The 22,390-nt window shown below is 42.1% G+C and overlaps 1 protein-coding gene across 2 annotated transcripts in view; it reads left to right on the top strand.

Annotated features, from left to right (window-relative positions):
- The window catches only part of ppm1f (protein phosphatase, Mg2+/Mn2+ dependent, 1F), a 101,453-nt gene that overhangs the window by 37,835 nt on the left and 41,228 nt on the right, over window positions 1–22,390 (top strand). For both annotated transcript variants that reach the window (XM_041202427.1, XM_041202426.1), the window contains exon 2: window positions 2,236–2,357. In XM_041202427.1, the coding sequence (XP_041058361.1) occupies window positions 2,236–2,357 (122 nt within the window). The remainder of the gene's footprint in view (window positions 1–2,235; window positions 2,358–22,390) is intronic.

Raw genomic sequence — 22,390 nt, 5'->3', positions numbered from 1 at the left:
CCCATACTGTAATAGTCCTCAAAGTTCAATGCAGTACTGAGGGAGTGCTGCATAGCTAGAGGTGCCTTCTTTTGGATGAAATGCTAAACTGGTGCCCTATTTGCTCTTTCAGGTAAATGTAAAAGAACAGGATGGCATTACTTGAAGGGGAGCAGGGAGTTCTCCCAGTATTCTGGCAAACATTTGTCATTTAGTCAACATCACAAAAAACAGATTCTCTGGACATTTTTTCTGTTGTTTGGTCCTTGTTGTACAGTTTTGTTGTTGTGTTTTCCTATACTACAATAGTGGTTTTATTTCAAAGGTACTTAATGGGCAATTAACCATTTTGGAATGTCTCAAGTGGAAGGCATTATATAAATACAAGTGCTTTCTTTTATTATTCAAACATTCACAAGAGCATATATAACATTATACACTGGGGGGGGGGGGGGTGGGGAAAGGACAATTGAAGATGTAATGGAGTTCTTGAAACAGCTGGAATTTATATAGTACCCATTGTGTAACAGAATATGAAGTGCTTTGCAAGAGAGAGTTGCATCCCAAGTGGGAAGTAATGTACTTAGTTAGGACAGGGAACCAAAAGCATTAGTCAATGGGATAGATCATAGGCATTTGAAAGGAGATAGGTAGGTAAGAAGGCAAAGTAGCTTTGGAAGAATTTCAAATTGCAAATAACAGCTGAATGGCCCTTTAATTGCAAGAAGCTAGAGCTCCAGCATTTATCTTGAATTTCTTTTGTTCGTTCATGGGATATGGGTGTCGCTGGCTAGGCCACCATTTATTGCCCATCCCTAATTGCCCTTGTTCAGAGAGAATTTAAGAGTCAGCTGCATTATTGTGGATCTGGAATCACATGTAGGCCAGACCAGGTGAATCAGAAGAATTGAGGAATTTATAAGTTGGGATTTTGAAGTTAACTTGGAAAAGCAATGGGAGCAAGTGAAGGTGGGTAGGGCTGACAGTGGGTGCACTCAAGCTGCAGAGATTTTTGATGGTGGTTCAGTTGGTAGCATTCTTGCCTCTGAGTCAGAACATTCAAGTCCCACTCCAGGACTTGAGCACAACAATCTAGCCTGACGCTCCAAGGAGCGCTACACTGTCAGAGGTGCTGTTTTTCGGATGAAAAATTAAAAGAACCTGTTTGCCCCCTCAGATGAATATTAGAGATCTCATGTCAGTACACTATTTTGAACAGGAGCAGGGGAATTGTGCTCTGTATCTTGGCCTCAATGAACATCACAAAAACAGATTGGTCATTATTACATTGTTTGTGGGAGTTTGCTGAGCACAGATTAGCTACTGTGTTTCACAAGTGACTGCACTTCAAAAAGTACTTAATTAGCTGTAAAGTGCTTTGGCATTTCTAGCGGTTGCGAAAGGCAAGTCTTGTTTTTCTTTGAAGTTCTGAATTAGCTAACCTGTTGAATAGGAGATACCTGCTGATAGAGCTTTTGAAACATCAATGTTCAAAGTGATGAAGGCATGGATGAGGGTTTCTGTAACAAAGTGGGTGAGGTAGGGAGTATAAATAAACAATGCCCAGGAGAAAGGAGGTCTTGGAGACAGGTTTGATATGGGATTCATGGCTCTGCTCACCAAAAAGGGCACATGCTTGTCTATCATCTGATTCAACCTTATCAAATATCTAGAGATTGATTGAATCTTTGCCAGCACAACATTGCTGGCAAGAGCTAAACAGAGTGACTTTAGCATCATCAATATTAAATTGTAGGAAGCTGCAAGTCCTCCAGGATTTAATGTTGGCCAAACAATCAGTGCAGTAACAGCTTTGGAATGAACAGTGGTGGCAAAGGAGAAAAGTTGGGCACCATCAGTGTACGTATAGAGGCTGACTTTGTGGATACAGCAAGCATTTGGAAGTTGACTCTATACTTGATGTTGCTGAAGGGTAGCATGTAGAATATGAATAGAAAGGCATTAAGGATCTAGCAGTGCATATGCCAGAATTGACTGTGTGGGCATGTGGGAATAAATTCTGATGGGATTTAATAAGTATTGGTTCAGAAAAGCTCGAACAAGGAGGGCACCTAAAGGTAATCTGTCATATAGGATGTGCAAGCCCAGATTCATATATATAAAAAAACACATGTTCCTTCTCTCAATTGCCAGTATCCTTTCCACACTATCTTCTGATGTAATTAAGAGGAGTTACTTGTCTCTTTAAAAATATTGAGGAATGATTGCCTTAATAGCTTTTGATTCTTCCTTTAGAAATCTGCCACCTGTCCTTGCTGCCACTTTGATCCATGCTGCTATTGCACATGTGCTACAATTGGATATCCCTACGTTTAGAGACAAAAAGGAACCTGGTCAGGATGCGGAAGAGCTTGTCTGTAGGTATTTGTGTTATTTTTTAATAACCTATGTTTTGGAATATGTTAAAACTAATGCTTTCTCTGGTCACATTTTACTCTGCTTCTAGACAGTATTGCTTCACTGCCATCTTTTGGGGTGACAAATAACTATTTAACAAATGTCACAGTGCGTCTGTTGAAAAGCTTAAATGAGCTGTTATATCACCTTACACCTTTTCTGTACAGGTGTTGCTGAGATAAGAAATAGGAGCTGGAGTAAGCCATTTGCTCTTGGTTCAATGTGACAATAGTTGATGATCTACCTCAACCTCACCTTCCTCCACTATCCCTTAGTTCCCTTGGTACCCAAAAATCTATCAATCTCTCTGTTAAATATACTCAACAACTGAACATCCAGATCTTGATGGGATAGAAAATTCCAGATTTGCTACCATTTGAAGAAATTTCTCCTCCTCTTGGCCCTAAAGAGCTGACCCCTTCTAGATTCCCCAGCAAGGAGAAATATTTTCTCAGCATCTACCCTGTTAAACCTCTTAAGAATTTTGTGTTTTGATTAGATCACCTCCCATTCTTCTAAACTCCAGGGAATATAGGCTACCCTACTCAATCCTTCCTCATAGGACTATCCTTTCACCCTAGGAAACAGTCCAGTGAACCTGTGTTGCACTTAGCATGCTAACTTTGTGATTCATTTACAAGAACCCTCTAAATGTAAACATTTCTCAGTTGCTCATCATTCAGAAAGTATTGTGCTTTTTTGAAACGTTTTTCCTACCAAAGTGGATAACTTCTCACATTGTATTTTAACTGTTGTGATCTTGCCCACTCATCCAACCTTCCCAAGTCCCTCTGCAGCATTCTATATCCGCGGTGGTTATTTTCTCATCTATCTTTGTATTGTCAGCAAACTTGGCTGCCTCTTACTCTGTCATTAAATTAAATTGTAAATAGGTAAGGCATGAGTGTTGATCCTTGCAGTACCCCAATAGCTACAATCTGTCAACCTGACAACCTGTCTCTTTATTCCTACACTTCATTTTCTGTCCATTAGCCAATCTTCAATCCATACTAATATTACCCTCAATACTACGTGTCCTAATTTTGTTTAATAATCTCTTGTGAGGCACCTTATTGATAACTTTTGAAAGTTCAAATACACTACATCCATTAGTTCCACCTTACCATCTTACTAATTATATCCTCAAAAAAAACTCCCAACAGATTTGTCAAGCACTATTTCCCTTTCATAAATCCATGTTGACCCTGCTAATTATATTATGATCTTGAGTGTCCTGATACCACATCCCTAATAATAGATTCTAATATTTTTGCCTACAGCTGATGTTAAACTAACTGGCCTGTAATTCCCCATATTCTCTCTTCCTCCTCTCCTTAATAGTGGGATTATGTTTGCTAACTTACAATCCTTGGAAGTTGTTCTAGAATCTAAGGAATTCTGGAAGATCAAAACCAATTAATCCACTAGCATCCACTGTCTTTTAAAATCCTAGGATTCAGGTCCAGGGAGTTCTTTGCCACTTAGCCCCTTTAACTTCCCCAGTACTATTCTTTTACCTATGCTGTTTCTTTTAAGCTCCTCGTTCTTGCTAGACTTTTGGTTTCTCATTATTTCCAGAATGTTTTTTGTCTTCTACCATGAAGACATACAACAGATTTGTTTTATGTCTTTGCATTTCCTTATTCCCCATTATAATTACACTGTCATTACCTCTAATGGGCCCATGTTTACTTTTATTAATATCTTCCTCTTTATGCGCCTAATGAAACAGTTATTATTTGTTTTTGTCCTTGCTAATTTACACTCATTCTCTTTTCACTCTCATCAATTTGCTGGTCCTCTTTTGCTGATTTCTAAAATCCTCCCAATCTTCAGGTTGCTACTCTTTGACAACATTGTTAGCCTCTTTCTTTAATTTAACACCAATTTCAACTCTTCTTGTTAACTACAATTGGAGTGCTTTTTGTGTGGATTTTTTGTGCTTCAAAGGAATGTTTATTTGTTACAAATTTATATCATCTTTAAATGCCATTATTTGTTTACAGTCACATCTTTTAATGTAGTTTCCCAATCTCCCTTTGCCAACTTGCCCTTATACCTATGTAGTTTGCTTTGTTTAGATCTCAAACCCTAGTTTCAAATTTAATCAAATCACCTTCAAATTCAATATAAAATTCTATTATATTATGGTCACTTTTCCCTAGTAACCCCTTGACTGCAAGGTTATTAATTAATCTTTTCTCATTGCACAATTCTAGATCCAAAATAGCTTGTTCCCATGTTGGTTCCTTGACATACTGATTCAGAAAACTATCTTGTATGCATTCCATAAACTCATCCTATTGCTGCAAATTTGGTTTACACTGTCTACGTAGGTTGAAGTCCCCCATGGTTACTGTATTACCTTTGTTACACGTGCCTCTAATTTCCTAGTTTATACTCAACCTTGCGCTACAACTGCTGTTCAGGGGTTTATCAACAATACCGCCAATATTTCCTTCTCCCTTGCTGTTTCTTTGCTCCCCAAAACTGATTCTACCTTGATTTTCCGAGCTAAGATCCTTACTACTCTATTCCAGCCTTCCTAATAGCTTTTTCTGTTTTGCCTTCCTCTTCTAAAGGTTAACCATCCTGGAAAATTTATTTCCCAATCTTGGTCACTTTGCAACCATGACCCTAATGGCTCTTAGATCAAACCTATTAATCTGTGCTATTAATTCAAGTAATTTGTTGCAAATGCTTTGCGCATTTAGATGTGCCTTGAGGTTTGACTTTTTTCTAATTTTCCTTGATGTCACCATAGTCACTAATGTCTTATTTCCTTTGTTCCTTCTTTCTGTCCATGCCTGATCCAGTGTGCTTATTTTTTATCCCAAATTCTGGTCTGCTGCAGAGCCTTGGCATTTCCCTTGCTGCTTTTGAATTTTCCCTTTTCTAAGTCCTCCCATCCACTTTTAGTTTAAAGCCCTATTTACTGTCCTAATTATTCAATTCACCAGGACACTGGTCCCAGTCTGGTCTAAGTGAAACCTGTTCCAGTGGAGCAGCTCTTTCCCCATACTGGTGCCAGTGGCCTGAGAACTGCAGCTTCTAGCAATTTGCATGTGACTCAGGTAGTAGTCCAGAGATATTACCCTTTTTTTTGAGGTTCTGCTTTTTAATTTGGATCCTGTCTTTTCAAATTCTCTCACCAGAACTTCATTACTGGTCCTACCTATGTTGTTGGCTCCTGTGCAGACCATTTACATAAGGTCAAACAGACTAGAAGTTTAACAGTGTAGCTGAAAGAGTTGTGTTGACGGCAGTAGTATCCCTACGTAGACCACAACAACTGGATCCTCCCCCTCCCTCGCCAGGTTCTTCCATAGGCACAAGGGGCTGTCTTTAACCATGGCAGCAGGCAGGAAACACAAGCTTCAACTCCCTGAAGTGGCTTCCAAGAATATTATCAATTCCATGACTTTAATGTCTCCTATTACTACAGCATTCCTTTTCACACACACGCACCCCCCCCGCCCCCCCGCCGAAGAGGCTCCTGCACTAAGGCACTATGGTCAGTTTGCTCATCCACCCTGCAGTCTTTACTCTCTTTCACACACAGGTAGCAAGTACCTTATCTGTTGGTCAAAATTGAGGACTAAGGCTCCTCCATTGCATCCTGGATCCCCATTTCTGTCTGACTGTCAGCCACACCCTCCTGACCATGACCAACTTCAAAGTTTTACTTAATCTAAGAGGTGTGACTGCCCCCGGAACAGGTGTCTAGATAACCCTTAACCTCCCTCATGCACCACAGCCCAGACTCTATCTCAATGATTCTGAACCAATCTTCCTCGAGCTGCAGACACTTAACAGACATATCGGTTATCTGGGATCGCAGTGCTCTCCACAGGCCCCCACATGCTGCAGTTATAGCACACCACCTGCCTTGCCTATCTAACCATATTAAAATATTTATTTGGTTACTTAATATTTTTAATTTAATTGGTTATTTTAATTCTAATTGGTTTACCTAGTTTAACTTACTAATTTAGTAAAGACAAAAAAATCTGTAATACTTGCTAATCAATCACCTATCTGTTTTCCTGTGATGCCATTCCTAATGTTTTTTTTTAAAGCTTTGGCTCCCAAATCTCCACTCTGGTTCTCAGTTTCTGCTCTTTTCAAACCTCCATGCTGGTTTTCTGCTCCTGCTCTTTTCAATTTAAGAACAAAACTCACCAGCTGCTCACTAATCACCTTGTAACTCTTTCGAGTACAAACACGTTTCCATCTGTTCCTATTCAGATTAAATTACATTGTTTCATAATTTGTCATGGTGAGATTTGAACTCTTGATACTCTTTTGAGTAAACCTGTTTCCATCTGTTTCAGATGAAGTTACATTGTTTCATAGTTTGCCATTGTGAGATTTGAACTCTTGATCTTGGGGTTACAAGCCCAGTACCATAACCACTTGGCTATTTAGGCCAAGCTCTCTAATCACCTTGTAACTCTTTCGAGTACAAACACATTTCCATCTGTTCCTATTCAGATGAAGTTACATTGTTTGCCAATGTGAGATTTGAACTCTTGATCTTGGGGTTACAAACCCAGTACCATAACCACTTGGCTATTTAGGCCAAGCTCCAAATGATGTAACTCTTTCGAGTACAAACACATTTCCATCTGTTTCAGATGAAGTTACATTGTTTCATAGTTTGCCATGTGAGATTTGAACTCTTGATAATCTTTTAAATGAAAACCAAATCAACAAAATTGGGATAAATCAGGCACAGCCCCTAATTCAGGTCAGCTGTAAAACCAAGGACAAAGTTTAAAGGAACCTTACAAACTTTAAATCAAAATGTGATTAAAGGGGTCAACAAAACACCCCAGTCCCCGCGGTGCCCACCGAGCACGGAAGGCCTCGAGAGTGTCAGCAGACACCGCGTGCTCCCTCTCCAGGGATAACCGGCAGCGAACGTAGCCGCGGAAGAGGGACAAACAATCGGGCGGGACTCCCCCGTCGATCGCCGCAGCCTGGACCTGTTAATGGCCAACTTGGCCAGGCCCAGGAGCAGGTTCACGAGGAGGTCCTCCTCCTTCCCGACCCCCTTCCGCACCGGGTGCCCATAGATCAGGAGCGTGGGGCTGAAGTGCAAACAAAACATCAATAAAAGGTTTTTCAAGTAACTAAAAAGGGAGTGCAGCCTACAACACCCTATGTAGGTCCACGGACTCCACAAGACCGCAAAAAGGGCACGTGTCCTGAGAGTCCGTGAACCTATGCATCCTCTTATTATAGGGGACTGCTGCATGCAACACCCTCCAACCCAGGACCCCGATAGAAAGGGGGAGGACACCTCCATAGAGGGCCTCCCATCGGGGGCCTCCGCCGCCGGACGGCAACAAGGCACGCCAGGGCGTGTCCGGGCGACGGACAAGGGCGAGAAAATGGAAGGTGTGCAGCAGCAGTCCGTACAAAAAGCCCCTCTTTGCCGTGCCAAAAGGCACGGAGGGCATGTCCCCGAGGTGGCTCATATTGCGGGGCACCAGCAACCGAGGGAGGGTTCGGGGCTTGGGGCCAATGTGGAATTCTGTCCGAACAGGGGAACGTTCAGATGGAAGACCACCGCACACCTGGGCCACCTCAAGACCCAAAATAACGTCGGGTCCGAGCATGACTGTTCTCAGGTCTTGGATGGCATCGGCTGCGACCTGGACACTCACAGACACGCGTCGCGCCAACTCCTGCGGGAGCATCCAGCCCAGTCCTCCGCCACCCAGCACGTCCCCGATTATATTTCAACTCTTTCTTGGACTCGAACTCAAGTTCTGTCGAAAGGTCATTAGGACTCGAAATGTCAACTCTTTTCTTCTCCGCCGATGCTGCCAGACCTGCTGAGTTTTTCCAGGTAATTCTGTTTTTTTTTTGGATTTCCAGCATCTGCAGTTTTTTTGTTTTTGTTTTTATTAACCATAACTACTTGGCTATTTTAGGCCAAGCTCTTGGTAACCACAGTAACTCTTTCGAGTACAAACCCATTTCCATCTGTTTCAGATGAAGTTACATTGTTTCCCATTATGAGATTTGAACTTTTGATCTTGGGGTTACAAGCCCAGTACCATAACCACTTGGCTATTTAGGCCAAGCGTTCTAAGCACCTCGCCTTACCTCCAGGGTCACCCTTACCTCCAGGCTCTCCAATTATTTACTTGTTTCCCAATTGGTCATAATTTTATTGATTTAAGAAAAACTGATATGGCCAGCTGTGTCACTCAACGCATTAAACACTAGCCACATGTGGCTAAATGCACTTTTGATTAGTGAATAAAACATGAGTAATAGACATCATGATGTGATCTCAGTACTCCATTGCATGGATAGTGCATGTGTACTGTAACTGTTTTGTTTGGTAAAATGGTATGACGAAGGGCAACTTTCTTGATTGTGTGTTTTACTTCCTTGGTTACTTGATATAATGGTTTGTAATATTGGTGAAAATGTTGGATATCACCATTGAAGCACCAACATTGAATGGAGAGAGGAACATCCATCATGGTCAACTTGACCAATCAATTTCAGCCAATAAAGAGCATCTCCAACAGGACACATTATTGCAAAGGGCAAGCAGCATCCAGCTGCCTTTTAGATGGAGAGGAGGGTCTGGCATATCTCACTGAGTCAACATTCTGAGCAATGGAAGTCAAAGTACCGCTTGCAATTGCTGGACAGGAAACTAGAAGATGCACCAAGATATATGCTGCATCTGGTAAATTGTTAATAGAATTGGAAAGGTTTGTTGAAAGAGAAATACTGCAAAATTTCACACTGAACGATTGTAAATGAGGAGCATTTACTTGTATTGTGTGTGAAGTGTTTTCTACTAAATTTAGTGCATGTGGTCAAAATGGTGTTGCTGTCACCACACCAATGGCTAGTAAACAAATTCTATTAGGCAGCACTACTTTAAATCTGGTCAGAGGGCCTTATTATTTTGTTGCAGAACTGCTTCCTTGGAGGTATTCACATTTAAACTGATTCCTGCTTACACTGTGCCAAAGGCACAGTGAAAGACATCAGCATAATATCATGTTGAATTACAGATTCACCTTTGGAGGCAACCCTGCCACTAGAACAGGAACTGCAATATGAATGTCACCAGATCAAAATGTGTACGATGCATTCAATAACCCCTTCCCTCAATCAAAGGTAGAGATTCAAAAATTACAGACATAGCTTCTTAAAACAGTGTTTTGAACTTAAACCTCTCAAAAGTTTCACTTGGATCTGATCCTTGCAAACCTTTTTAATAGGATTAATTAAACACTTATTTTTATAACAGCCATTTCTTCCTAAAAATATTTCCATGTCTAAACTGACTTTTGTGAAGGGAGAACAATTGAGACCAGAGATTGAAATATCACATTTAAGTTCTAATTCATGGCAATGATCCTGTAGGGCTGTACATCCTGTGTAGTTTTCTTGACTGCTTAAGAATAAGCAGTGGTGTGGTGCAATTTTCCAATACGAAGGAATGATTCCTCTTTGGAAGATTATACATGTGGCATTGCGTCACTCTTACCTACTTTCTCTCAACTCTGGGATGGAAACCATCTGGCCCTTGGGATTTGTCATTCCTTAGCGTCAACAATTTCTTCATTACTGTTGTTTTACTTTAATTTCAATATTAATTTCTGTGCTTTTTCAGCAATGCAAAGTAATTATTCAATATATCAATCATTTCCTTATTTTCATTTAAAATATCACATCAGTTTTCAAGGGCCCCCTTTGCTGCTGACCACTTTCTTTTTCCTAATACAATTGTAAAGTAAATTGTGTTAATTTTGGTATCCCCTCCAAGTTTATTTTCATACACTTCTTGTATCTCTCTTGGTATCTGTTTTGCCTTTGGCCTTTTGTATCTCCCCAGTTGCCAGGACCTGTGCTTTTTTGTTGTCTGCTTTTCTTTTAGTTTTTGTCTTTTGCCTCTTATCACCATTGACTTTTTTTGATGAGTTAGAGCACTTGCCTTTAGGGGTATAAACTGGTTCTGTATCTCACTAAATTATTTTTTAAACATTTCCCACTGACCTTTGGTCAAGTTACCCATTAAAAGATTTTCTCATGTTATTCTGAAAATGCTTAAATCTTAAATTGTAGTCACTGGTTTCGCACTTCCTTCTTTCAAACAGACTGTGAACTTAGTCATTTTATGACTACTAGTAGCTTAACACTGTGTACATTTGTCTATTAACTAAATCTGGCTCATTGCCTGCCTCATTGATTATGTGACATTGCTGCAGGAAACTATCCAGAAAACTCAAGAAATTTGCTACCTTTCTGACATGAGCTAGTTTGCTTATCCTAAGCTACATGATAGTTAAAATCCCCCAGTAAAACCACTCTGCCATTGCTTTTTGCTTGCTCAACCTCTGCATTTATACATTCTGCCACTTCATAGCTGCTACGAGGGAGGCCAGTACAAAAATCCCATACAGATCTTGCCGCTTTCTGTATTGACTCCATGACTCTGGCTACTTTTCCCATTGTCTGTGACGTAAATACGTGGATGAATGAAATTTTCCTTTAGTCATACTTTTTGATTCTGGCAAACACCTCCTGCCAGCTCCAGCTCTCTCCCTATTTGTCACCTCCATCTTAACCCAGACATGTGGAGCATTGATTTTTTTTTCTCTCTCAACTCTTGAGCTCAATTTCCTTTCCCCACATCTAATTTGCCATCAAAACCTCCACAAATCTGCCTTCCTGCATTTCTACTTATCCCAGTCTCTACCCCTATGTCCTCCCCCAGTCATTGAACCCCTGATACACATTTTTCAGCTTGTGGATGAACTCCTCTAAAACTCTCCTTGCCAGCTTCCCTGCTTCCGCCATTCCTAAATTGCAAGTCATCCAGAACGCTGTGGCCCATGTTCTTGATGGTATGAAAGTTCATATCCCTGTCATTTCTGTCCTCACCAAGCTCCATTGGCTTCCCAAAGCTCAAAAAATCAATTAAGATTTTGCCTTCAAATTCCTCCATGGCCTGCCCAATGCACTCCGCCCCTCCATTTGTCTGTCCCCTCCAGCCCTATGTATGTGCTTACACCATTAGTTTCTTCAACACCCAGCCAATTTCTTGCTCATCACTCCTCCATTAGCAGCCACTCCTCTGGCTGCATTATCTTCCCTCATGAAAGCCCTTTTTCAGCACCTCTGACTTTTCATCTCATTATGACCCTTGTATTCAAGCATTCTTTTCGCCCTTTTTTTTCCTCCTAGCCCACTCCATATCTACATTGTCTTGATCAAGAAAAACTTTGTTTACGAGAAGTTAAAGATGGTACTGTTCCTGAACACTAAATGGCAGACTGGAGAGCAGCTCCATAAATCTTCATAAAGATTGCTGCTTTGAAAGCAATAAACTCAAGTGTATGGTCCTTCAATTCAACTTATTGCCAGTTTTCTCATGAAGCACTTGTCAGCTTTTCTGTGATTGTAGCATCTTAAACAACTGGCTCAACATTTATCATTATTGGATTTACCTGTTGGCTTAGATTGATAATTCATTATGGCTGTTATTTTTGGGGTTTCCAACCTGTGTTGGAATTAAGCCCCAAAGTTTTTTTTAACCTGTGTTATTGTACTGCATTGCTGTAATTTGTATAAGGAGGTCAAGCTATTGAGAATGTTAGATGACCAACATTTGATGTTGCTTTTCTTTGAATGTAGTGCAGCACCTACTTGAAAAGCACCCTTCAAAAGGCCAGTTTCCCCTGATTTTCTTTTTCTTTTTTCTCTGTCCCCACCCCCCGCCACTTTTTTGGTTTTTCTGTAATTTGGTTGAACTGCATTCACTAAATGTGGGATGCCATACCAGATGCAACTCTCCAAACTGCAGTATAATACTGTTTCCTTTTTAACGAGAATAATGTAGTTTTATTACTTGGGGACTAAATGCCTCATTTCAGTGAAATTAACAGTCTAGCAATCTTGCAGCAGCACTGGTAAAATAAGAAAATACCAGACGCGCCCAGTTTAATGTGACTCGGCTGAGGTTACTACTACTTATAATGCAATTCAGTACATGAAGTAAAGTCACTTCCTCAATCTGCATAATTCAGACAAATGGCATAGTATAAGAAGCAAGCTTGTACTGAATGAAAAGTATATCAGAACTTGGAAGAAAGAAAGAGGCAGACCTTTTCCTCGCAAAACACATTTTTAATTTTACTTGCACTTGTGCCTTGAATGCATTTTTTTAATGTTACCAGTGAATATAATTCCGTGAGAAAGCAGAAAACAAATGAAATTTATTCTTGATCACTATTGTAATTTGTTTACATTGGAAAAGATAATTCAATGATTTGAATTAAACATTGTAGATAACGAGTGAAAAGTTATTGAAAATTGAATTTAGTAACTTTTTAAAATTGAGGAGTGGACTGTAGCTAACACTTCGGCATGAATTTTCGCAGGGATGGAGCCGGTCTGTGGTTTAGCCAAAATGCTGCTGGAGCCCTGATTCTGGAAGTCCCACCCCTGGACCCAGCATCCACCATTTTCACCTGAGGGTGGAGGTGGTGGTGAGCGAGGACAGGTTGTGGTATGCACATCAATGGTTCACTGAGGCATAGTTAAAAGTGCAATTGCCTTCAGTTAGTTTCAATTTTTGTTTATGGGATGTCCAGAACATGACTTGCAGTCTTCACACTTTTCTGGAGAAGGTCAAAACTTACTGGAGTATTTGAAAGAGGTCTGGCGGCATCTTTTGTGGATGGAGAGGTAGGAGGTCCAGAGGCACCTTTTTGGAGATGTAAATAGACAATGTGTGTAGAAAGTGGATAACCTCATTGGAACTGTCGAGGCATTCAAATTTCCTGGCCCTTAAATTAAAGAAAAAGGTCTGCAATTTGAAAACAGATCAGTGCTTGCTATTTCACTCTGTTGACTTAAGCCTGCAGGCTATCATTATCGGATTTGTGCTGATTTCACAACATATCATTATCACAATGGGTCCTGAGGCCTGTCCATGGTGGATACTTGGTGATTTGGCACGGAGAGTGTAAAGGCAAAGGGTGATGAATGGGATGGAGCATTGGTTGGCATGAATTGGCAATAAGTTGGCATTGGGACGATAAAGGACCATGGGGCAGGGTAGAGGGGCATAGGTTGGCATGGAGGATGTGAAGGGCCATTTGGGGGGTGGGGGCATGGGTTGGCATGGATGTGGCATTGGGGGGGTGAGGAGGAGTGAGGGCTAGAGGGATGGTTTTTGTTTTGAGTTTTTTTAACAGCCAGGACAAAGTCCCAAGCACCAAGGTAGGCCTTTCACACAGCCCTCTTCTGCCACAGCCCCTGTGGCTTTCTCAGCTCCATTTCCAGGGGAGTGGGCCCAACTCCAGTTAACACCTGACATCCCCGGAACAAAAATTAGAACATCCAGGGCACATTCTCCTGAGTCAGGTTTGTGGAGCCAGAAATTTTCCTGACTCTGGAGCAGAAATCCAGACCTTAATTGAACACCTTTATTGACTAGACTTGACATGAGTTCTGTGTAAGGATCCTAATCAAAATTAAAATGGACCATGTCAATTCAGCTCTCAATGGGCATTTGTACGTAGCACAAAACAGCCCATAGTTTAACAAATTTCTACTGAATTTTCAGTATCACTGAGGGGGAACAAGATGTGGTAGGTGTGAGAAACGAGAATGTACAGAAGTGTCAAGTGAGGCACATTAAATACAAGTAACGTTAACGTTGAACTGGTAATATGATACAGTCTGATCTTGGTTCGTTTGTTCCCAACGGTGAGTGGAAAGTATTATGTTTCCCAATGCAGATGGTTCTCTCTGAGCAGCACCAAAAGGAAAAAGGCTATTAAAGAGTTAAGGAACAAATATGATTATTATAATTGTTAAACTTTTGGATAATTTGGCTGCCTGGTACCTTTTACAGGGACCAGGAATAAAATCCAAGACTTCTTCTAGTTGGTCTTTGCTGCACAGGCAGTGTCTTTACTCACTCGGGTCCATTTCAAATTGAATCGAGAATTTTCTCCCTTGTGATGGAGTAAATGTTTCGATCACTTTTACCTCTGTACAAAAATCTACATATGGAACTTCTCTCCAACCTCTCATGACCTTCACATACTGGGATATTGAAGGATTGGCATTAAACCATACAGATCAGAAGGACTGGCAGAAGGTGGAATTTAAATTCAATAAAAAATCTGGAATTAAAAATCCATTGTCGATTATTGTAAAAACCCATCTGGTCCACTAATGGCCTTTAGGAAAGGAAATCTGCCGTCCTTACCTGGTCTAGCCTACATGTGACTTCAGACCCACAGCAATGTGGTTGACTCTTAGCCCTCTGAAATGGCCAAGCAAACCGCTATGACACAAAAAAGGAATTAAACCGGACGGGCCACCGGGCATCGACCTAGGCACTGGAAACGACAACGGCAATTGCAGCCCTGTCAACCCTAGAAACCCTGCAATGTCCTCCTTAACAACATCTGGGGGCTAGTGCCAAAATTGGGAGAGCTGTCTCACAGACTATTCAAGCAACAACCTTGCATAGTCATCCTCACGGAATCATACCTTACAGATAATGTCCCAGACTCCTCCATCACCACCCTTGGATATGTCCTGTCCCACTGACAGGACAGATTCAGCAGAGGTGGTGGCACAGTGATATACAGTTAGGAGGGAGTTGCCTTGGGAGTCCTCGACATCTACTCTGGAACCCATGAAGTCTCATGGCATCTGGTCAAACCTGGGCAAGGAAACCTCCTGCTTATAATTACCACATACTGCCCTCCCTCAGCTGATGAATCAGTGCTCTCCATGTTGAGGAAGCACTGAGGGTGGCAAGGGTGCAGAATGTACTTTGGGCAGGGCCTTCAAAGTCTATCACCAAGAGTGGCTCAGTAGCACCAAGAGTGGCTCAGTAGCACCATGAGTGACTGCGCTGGCCGAGCCCTAAATCACATAGTTGCTAGACTGGGTCTGCAGCAGGTGGTGAGGGAACCAACAAGAGGGAAAAACATACTTAACCTCATCCTCAGCAACCTGCCTGCTGTCGATGCATCTATCATGACCGTATCGGGAGGAGGGACCACTGCACAGTCATTGTGGGGACGAAGTACCACTTTCACGTTGAAGATACCCTCCATCGTGTTGTGTGGGACTATCACTGTACTAAATGGGATAGATTTTGAACAGATCTAGCAACTCAAGACTGGGCATCCATGAGGCGCTGTGGGCCATCAGCAGCAGCAGAATTGTACTCAAACACAACCTGTAACCTCATGGCCTGGCATATCCCCCACTCTACCATTATCATCAAGCCAGGGGGTCAACCCTGGCTGAATGAAGGGCATGCCAGAAGCAGCACCAGGCATACCTAAAAATGAGGTGTCACCCTGGTGAAGCTATAAAACAGGACAACTTGCATGCCAGATAGCATAAGCAGCAAGTGATAGCCAAGCGATCCCACAACCAACAGATCATATCTAAGCTCTGCAGTCCTGCCACATCCGGTCGTGAATGGTGGTGGACAGTTAAACAGCTCACTGGAGGAGGAGGTGCCACAAATATCCCCATCCTCAATGATGCAGGAGCCCAATACAGTAGTGCAAAAGATATGGCTGAAGCAGTCGCAACAACCTTCAGCCAGAAGTGCCGAGTGGATGATCCATCTTGGCTTCCTCCGGAGATCCCCAGCATCATAGATGCCAGTCTTCAGCCAATACGATTCACTTCATGTGATATCAAGAAACAGCTGAAGGCACTGGATACTGCAAAAGCTATGGGCCCTGACAGTATTCCTGTAATAATACTGAAGACTTGTGCTCCAGAATTTGCCATGCCCCTAGCCAAGCTGTTCCAGTACAGCTACAACACTGACATCCACCCAGCTATGTGGAAAATTGCCCAGGTATGTCCTATACACAAAAAGCAGGACAAATCGAACCAGGCCAATTACAGCCCCATCAGTCTACTCTCGATCATCAGTAAAGTAATGGAAGGGGTCATCAACAGTGCTATCAAGCGGCATTTGCTTAGCAATAACCTGTTCACTGATGCCCAGTTTGGATTCTGTTAGGGCCACTCAGCTCCTGACCTCATTGCAGCCTTGGTTCAAACATGGAATAAAGAGCTGAACCCCCAAGGTGAGGTGAGAGTGATTGCCCTTGACATCAAGGCAGCATTTGACCGAGTGTGGCATCAAGGAGCCCTAGCAAAACTGAAGTCAATGGGAATCGGGGAAAACTCTCCACTGGTTGAAGTCATACCTAGCACAAAAGAAGATGGTTATGATTGTTGCAGCCCAGTCAATTCAGCTCCAGGACATCACTGCAGGATTTTCTCAGGGTAGTGTCCTAGGCCCAACCACCTTCAGCTGCTTCGTCAATGACCTTCCTTCCCTCATAAGGTCAGAAGTGGGGATGTCTGCTGATGATTGTATAATGTTCAGCACCATTCGCGACTCCTCAGATACTGAAGCAGTCCATGTCCAAATGCAGCAAGACCCGGACAATATCCAGGCCTGGGCTGACGAGCAGCAAGTAACATTTGCGCCACACAAGTGTCAGGCAATGACCATCTCCAACAAGAGAGAACTCAACTATCACCCCTTGATGTTCAATGCCATTACCATCACTGAATCCCCCACTATCAATAGGGTTACCATTGACCAGAAACTGGTCTGGACTAGCCATATAAATATTGTGGCTACAAGAGCAGGTCAGAGGCTAGGAATCATGCGACGAGTAACTCACCACCTGACTCCTCAAACCCTGTCCACCATCTACAAGGCACAAGTCAGGAATGTGATGGCATACTCCCCACTTGCTGGATGAGTGCAGCTCCTACAAGACTGAAGAAGCTGGACACCGTCCAGGACAAAGCAGTCTGCTCGATTGGCACCACATCCACAAACATTCACTCCCTCCACCACCAACACAGTGGTGTGTACCATCTACAAGATGCACTGCAGGAATTCACCAAGGCTCCTTAGACAGCACCTTCCAAACCCATGACCACTACCACCTGGAAGGACAACGGCAGCAGATAAATGGGAATACCACCACCTGGAAGTTCCCCTCCAAGCCACTCACCATCCTGACTTGGAAATATATTGCAGTTCCTTCACTGTGGCTGAGTCAAAATCCTGGAACTCCCTTTCTAACAGCACTGTGGGTGTACCTACACCACATGGACTGCAGCGGTTCAAGAAGGCAGCTCACCACCACCTTCTCAAGGGCAACTAGGGATGGGCAATAAATGCTGGTCCAGCCAGCGAAGCCCACATCCTGTAAATGAATAATAAAAAAAAACCTGGCATGATTGCAGGCCTTTATCTTGGAAAAATTGTCTGGCAGTAATTGCAGTGCTAAATTAGATTCCTTACCGCTCAACTAGGCAAGAAAAAAATGTATTCCTATAGTTAATGCTGGTTGAGAATAGGATTGGTCCTGACTGTGGTACCCTCCAGTGATTAGTCTGTGGGCATAGTGTCCAGGATTGCGTATTGCTGTGGTTGCAATCCTTTGATCTTCCATCTATTCACTATAATGGACAGAAAAATTGTACATTGGCAAGCACAGAAGCTGATTAATCCTGCCTTTATGTCTAGGTTAACGTACCAAGACTAGCCACTGGGAAAGGTACTAGAAGGCAAGCAGTATCTATAAAACTGCCTAAGAAGTGGTGCTTTCATGAAAGAAGGGAGAGAGTTGGAGAAAAAAGTGTTTCACTGGGTAGGGGGAAGAAACCTTACTTTATCAGCTGCCACAATATTTCTGCTCCATTTATTTTCTTGTTGGGTGTGAAGATGATGCACCATGCAGGTACTGTGATTAGTGAGTATGTGGTATCTTCCTACTCCTCAGAGAAACATACTGTACAAGAGTGATTCCCTTAACTGGCGGGGAAGTTTGGGGGTGGGGGTTTATGCTTTTTTCATGTTTCTTGACCAGTTTTTCTTTCAGTTTCCTAACGTGCTGGCATTGCAAAGAAATTCTTTCTCTGTAGCTTGTCTGCATAGTTTAATTATCACTGTTTCATAACACAACCACTCCTTACATCTCCCACACACTTTTTTATTGTTTATTCTACCATCTGTGTCCAATTCATGATCATCTTTGCTTGGTAAGCACAAACTATACATACAGATCGTGGTGCAAATGAGGGGTTTTTAAAATGGAATCCGAAATTGAAAGCTGAAGTTGAATTAGCTGAAACTTGACATTTTATCTCAAGTCTATTCAAATTTACTCCAGTAAGTTTTTGTTATTTTAATGTCCTGATGAGTCAGGTCTATTAATTCTTCATATTTAAATAATGGTCAGGTTTTGTTTTTGAACTTTCCAAACCAATTGGTACTCGCATAATTCACATTGACTCTACAGAATCCCATATCATGTGAATTCATCTGGAAGGTTGGCAGTATTAAAAAACATACTAATGACTGCTGTTATTACAAAAGGCTTGCTGAGTTTCAGAATCACCACCTTTTGTCAGTTCTGACCAGTCATCAGTGCTGGATAAATGCCTGCTTGCCTGTCAATTGAACAAGCTGCATATTGGCCTGCTCTGAAAATACAGTTCTCTGTTGTCACGGGAGCAAAAGGTTTTTGGTATTGTATTTAAAACTCCCCTTTTATCATCAAGGACAGAGTGATTAAGCAAATGAACTAGTATGAACAGATTGAAGAGAGTTGTCATCTATTTGTGAAGGATAGATTATATCTGACTAACCTAGTTGAATTTTTTGAGGTCACACAACATGGTAGATAAGGGAGTGTATAAATTTTGTCAATATGGACTTCCAGAAGACATTTGATAATGTTCCACACAAGTTATCAGAAAAATTAGTGCTTGGAATTGGAGGTAGCCTTGTCGTATGGATTTGTAATTGAGCAGTATGGAATCAAAGAATGGTTACAGTGCAGAAGGGGGCCATTTGGACCACTGTGACCACATCAGCTCTCTTGCAACAGCAAATTTGCTAATCTCACTACATTGCCCTTCCCCAAAGCCCTGAAAATTCTTTCTCTTCTTCAGGTGCTTATACAATTACTTTTTGAAAGCCACAATTGAATCTCTCTGCATCACACACTCATGCTGTGTATTCCAGAACCTAACCACTTGCTATGTGGGGTTGGGGGAGGGGGGACATTTTTCCTCATGTCGCTGTTGGATCTTTTACCAATCACCTTAAATTGATGTCCTCTGGTTCTTGATCCTTCTGCCAATGAGAACAGTTTCTCTCTCTCTGCTCTGTTTAGACTTCTCATGATTTTGAATGCCACTATCAAAACTCCTCTCAACCTTCTGTAACGAAAATCTCAGCTTCTCCAATCTATCCACTTAACTGAAGTCTCTCATCCCAGGAATTATTTTTGTAAATCCTTTCTGCTGCTGCTTCAAAGCCTTCTCATCCTTTCTAACATGTGATGCCCAGAATTGTACACACTTTCGTTGAGGCTGAACCAGTGTTTTGTAAATTCATCATAATCTCCTTGCTTTTTGTATTCTATTCCTCTATTTATAAAGCCCATGACCCTCTATACCTTTTTTTAACTGCTTTCTCAACCTGATCTTCAACAATTTGTGCGTACAGAACCGCGGCTGTGTGGCCTTCTGCACCCTCCCTGCCCTGGGCCCCTGACACTTACCTGAATCTCCGGTTCCTGGGACTGCCTCAAGCAGCTTGTGTACTTCCTTTTCCAGCCGCTAGAGGGACTGGAGAGATGCTCACCAATCTGATTGGCCAACAACTTTCCAAGGCGGGGCTTCCAAGTGAGGGGCGGAGGTCCCGCGTACTGCCAATCAACACACATTTGAGCGTAAAATGGCTGCGAGGCAGCTGGGGTCGGGTGGGGATGTGTTCCTTGTCAAGGCTGAGCCCCTACCATCATAAAAATTCAGGCCCAGGATTTAAAAGTTTAAAATGGGCACAAGTTACATAAACTTGCCTTGTATATTCCTTTCAGTCAAGGTTAAGGGTGTGCTAACAGAGTAAATACAGAAAAATTACCCCCTCTAGTGGGGAAACCTGCAAGAAGGGGCACAATTGTAAAATTAGAGTTAGTGATTCAGGAGATAAATCAGTAAGCTGTTTTCATTGCAAAGGTAGTAGAAATCTGGAACAATCTTCCAAAAGACTGAGTGCTGGATCAATTGAAATTATCAAGACTGATCAGCTTTTGGGTAAGCGTATCAAGGAATATGGACCATAGTTGGGTAAATGGAGCTAAGGTACCGATCAGCCATGATCTAATTGAATCATGGCATGCATTCAAGCTCTGGACTACTCTTGTTACTATATTTCTACCATCAACTTGATGTTGTGAACTGTCTTCAGTGTAGTGAAAGAGAGTTTACATAGTTAACTTTATGCCAGCACAGCTTTATAGTATAATATCAGTGGGCTTTTGCTTCTTGAACCCATCATGTTTTTATGCCAGTGAAAGGCAGACAGGTAGGCACTTCATCCATGTGGCTATTCTGTATGTTAACCTTGATGACAAATATTGACTTAATTTTTTTGTACAGGAGACACCACTGTTGAGCCTAATCCTGTTCTCACTTTTTCCCATGCACGTCCACATTCCAGCAGTAGTCTGTGTAGGAAGTCTAACTGACTTAATTTTATGTTCCATAGTCAAGACATGCTGAGAAATTCCAGCAGCCATTTGACCTCTGTCACAATTTTATGCTGTGCAGTACAGTAATAAACTAAACTAACAGAGCCTGAATTTTCAAACAACTTGCTTACATACCTTCAGCTGAAGTTCTAGGGGACCTCAAGAGTTGGTTAAAAGTATACATGTCAGAGAATGGATGGGCTTACAAAAAGTGTTGAAGCTTTTTAAAGGAGAGGAAGTAAATAACCACATCTTCACACTTGCTTTGTGACTAAAACTATTTCTTTTATACAAGGAGTTAATGATCTAAGTTGTATGCAGATCCTCAGTGGAAGGGTGACACCTACAGCTTTTGGCCAAAACTGCAGTGTGAAAGCTGTCCTAGAGATGGTGTAACGCAGTGGACATGGTGGTACAGCAGTACAAATGCGGTATTTCTTGCCCAAAAATGATTTGCAAACATTGCTTCATTCTTTATTTCGTCAGTATCATATTGGACCTGAGGATATAAATGTCATGGGCAAGAAAAGGCACTTGGCATATTAAAGCTCATTCCTCCACTATCTTATTGCTGCCTTTTCAATAATACCAATAGATCTACTATGACATTTGATTCACCCCATGTGATATCAAGAAATGGCTGAAGGCACTGGATGCAGCAAAGGCTGTGGGTCCTGACAACAAGCCAGCAATAATACTGAAGACTTGTGCTCTACAACTAGCATCGCTCCCAGGCAAGCTGTTAGTGCATCCCTAACACTGGCATCTACCCAGCAATGTGGGAAACTTGCCTAAGTATGTCTTGTCTACAAAAAGCAGGACAAATCCAATTTGCACCCATCAGTCTACCCTCGATGGTCAGCAAAGTGATGGAAGATGTCATCGATGAAGACTTTCAAGCGGTACTTACACAGTAATTGGCTCACTGATGCTCAGTTTGAGTTCTGCCAAGCCCACTGGACTCCAGACCTCATTACAGCATTGATCCAAACATGGACAAACAATTCTAGAGAGTGATGCCACAGTCAAATGCTGTCCTGATGTCAAAGGCATCAAGGAGTCCCAGCAAAATTGAGAAGTCATTTGGAATCGGGAAGAAAACTCGCCACTAGTTGGAGTCATACCTAGCACAAAAGAAGATGGTTATGGTTGTTGGGACCAATCGTTTAGCCCAAGGACATCACTGCAGAAGTTCTCTGGGTAGTTTCCTGGCCCAACCAACTTCAGCTGCTTCAACAATGACCTTCCATCCACCATAAGGTCTGAAGTGAGGATGTTCACTGATGGCACAGCATTCACTACCATTTGTGATTCTTCAGCAACTGAAGCAGCCTTTGTCCACATGCAACAAGGCTTGGACTGACATATGCTGTGAAATGTTACTT

This window comes from Carcharodon carcharias, chromosome 13 (assembly GCF_017639515.1).
Source record: "Carcharodon carcharias isolate sCarCar2 chromosome 13, sCarCar2.pri, whole genome shotgun sequence".
In the NCBI taxonomy this organism is placed as follows: domain Eukaryota; kingdom Metazoa; phylum Chordata; class Chondrichthyes; order Lamniformes; family Lamnidae; genus Carcharodon; species Carcharodon carcharias.
This window is presented reverse-complemented; position numbering and strand designations above follow the sequence as displayed.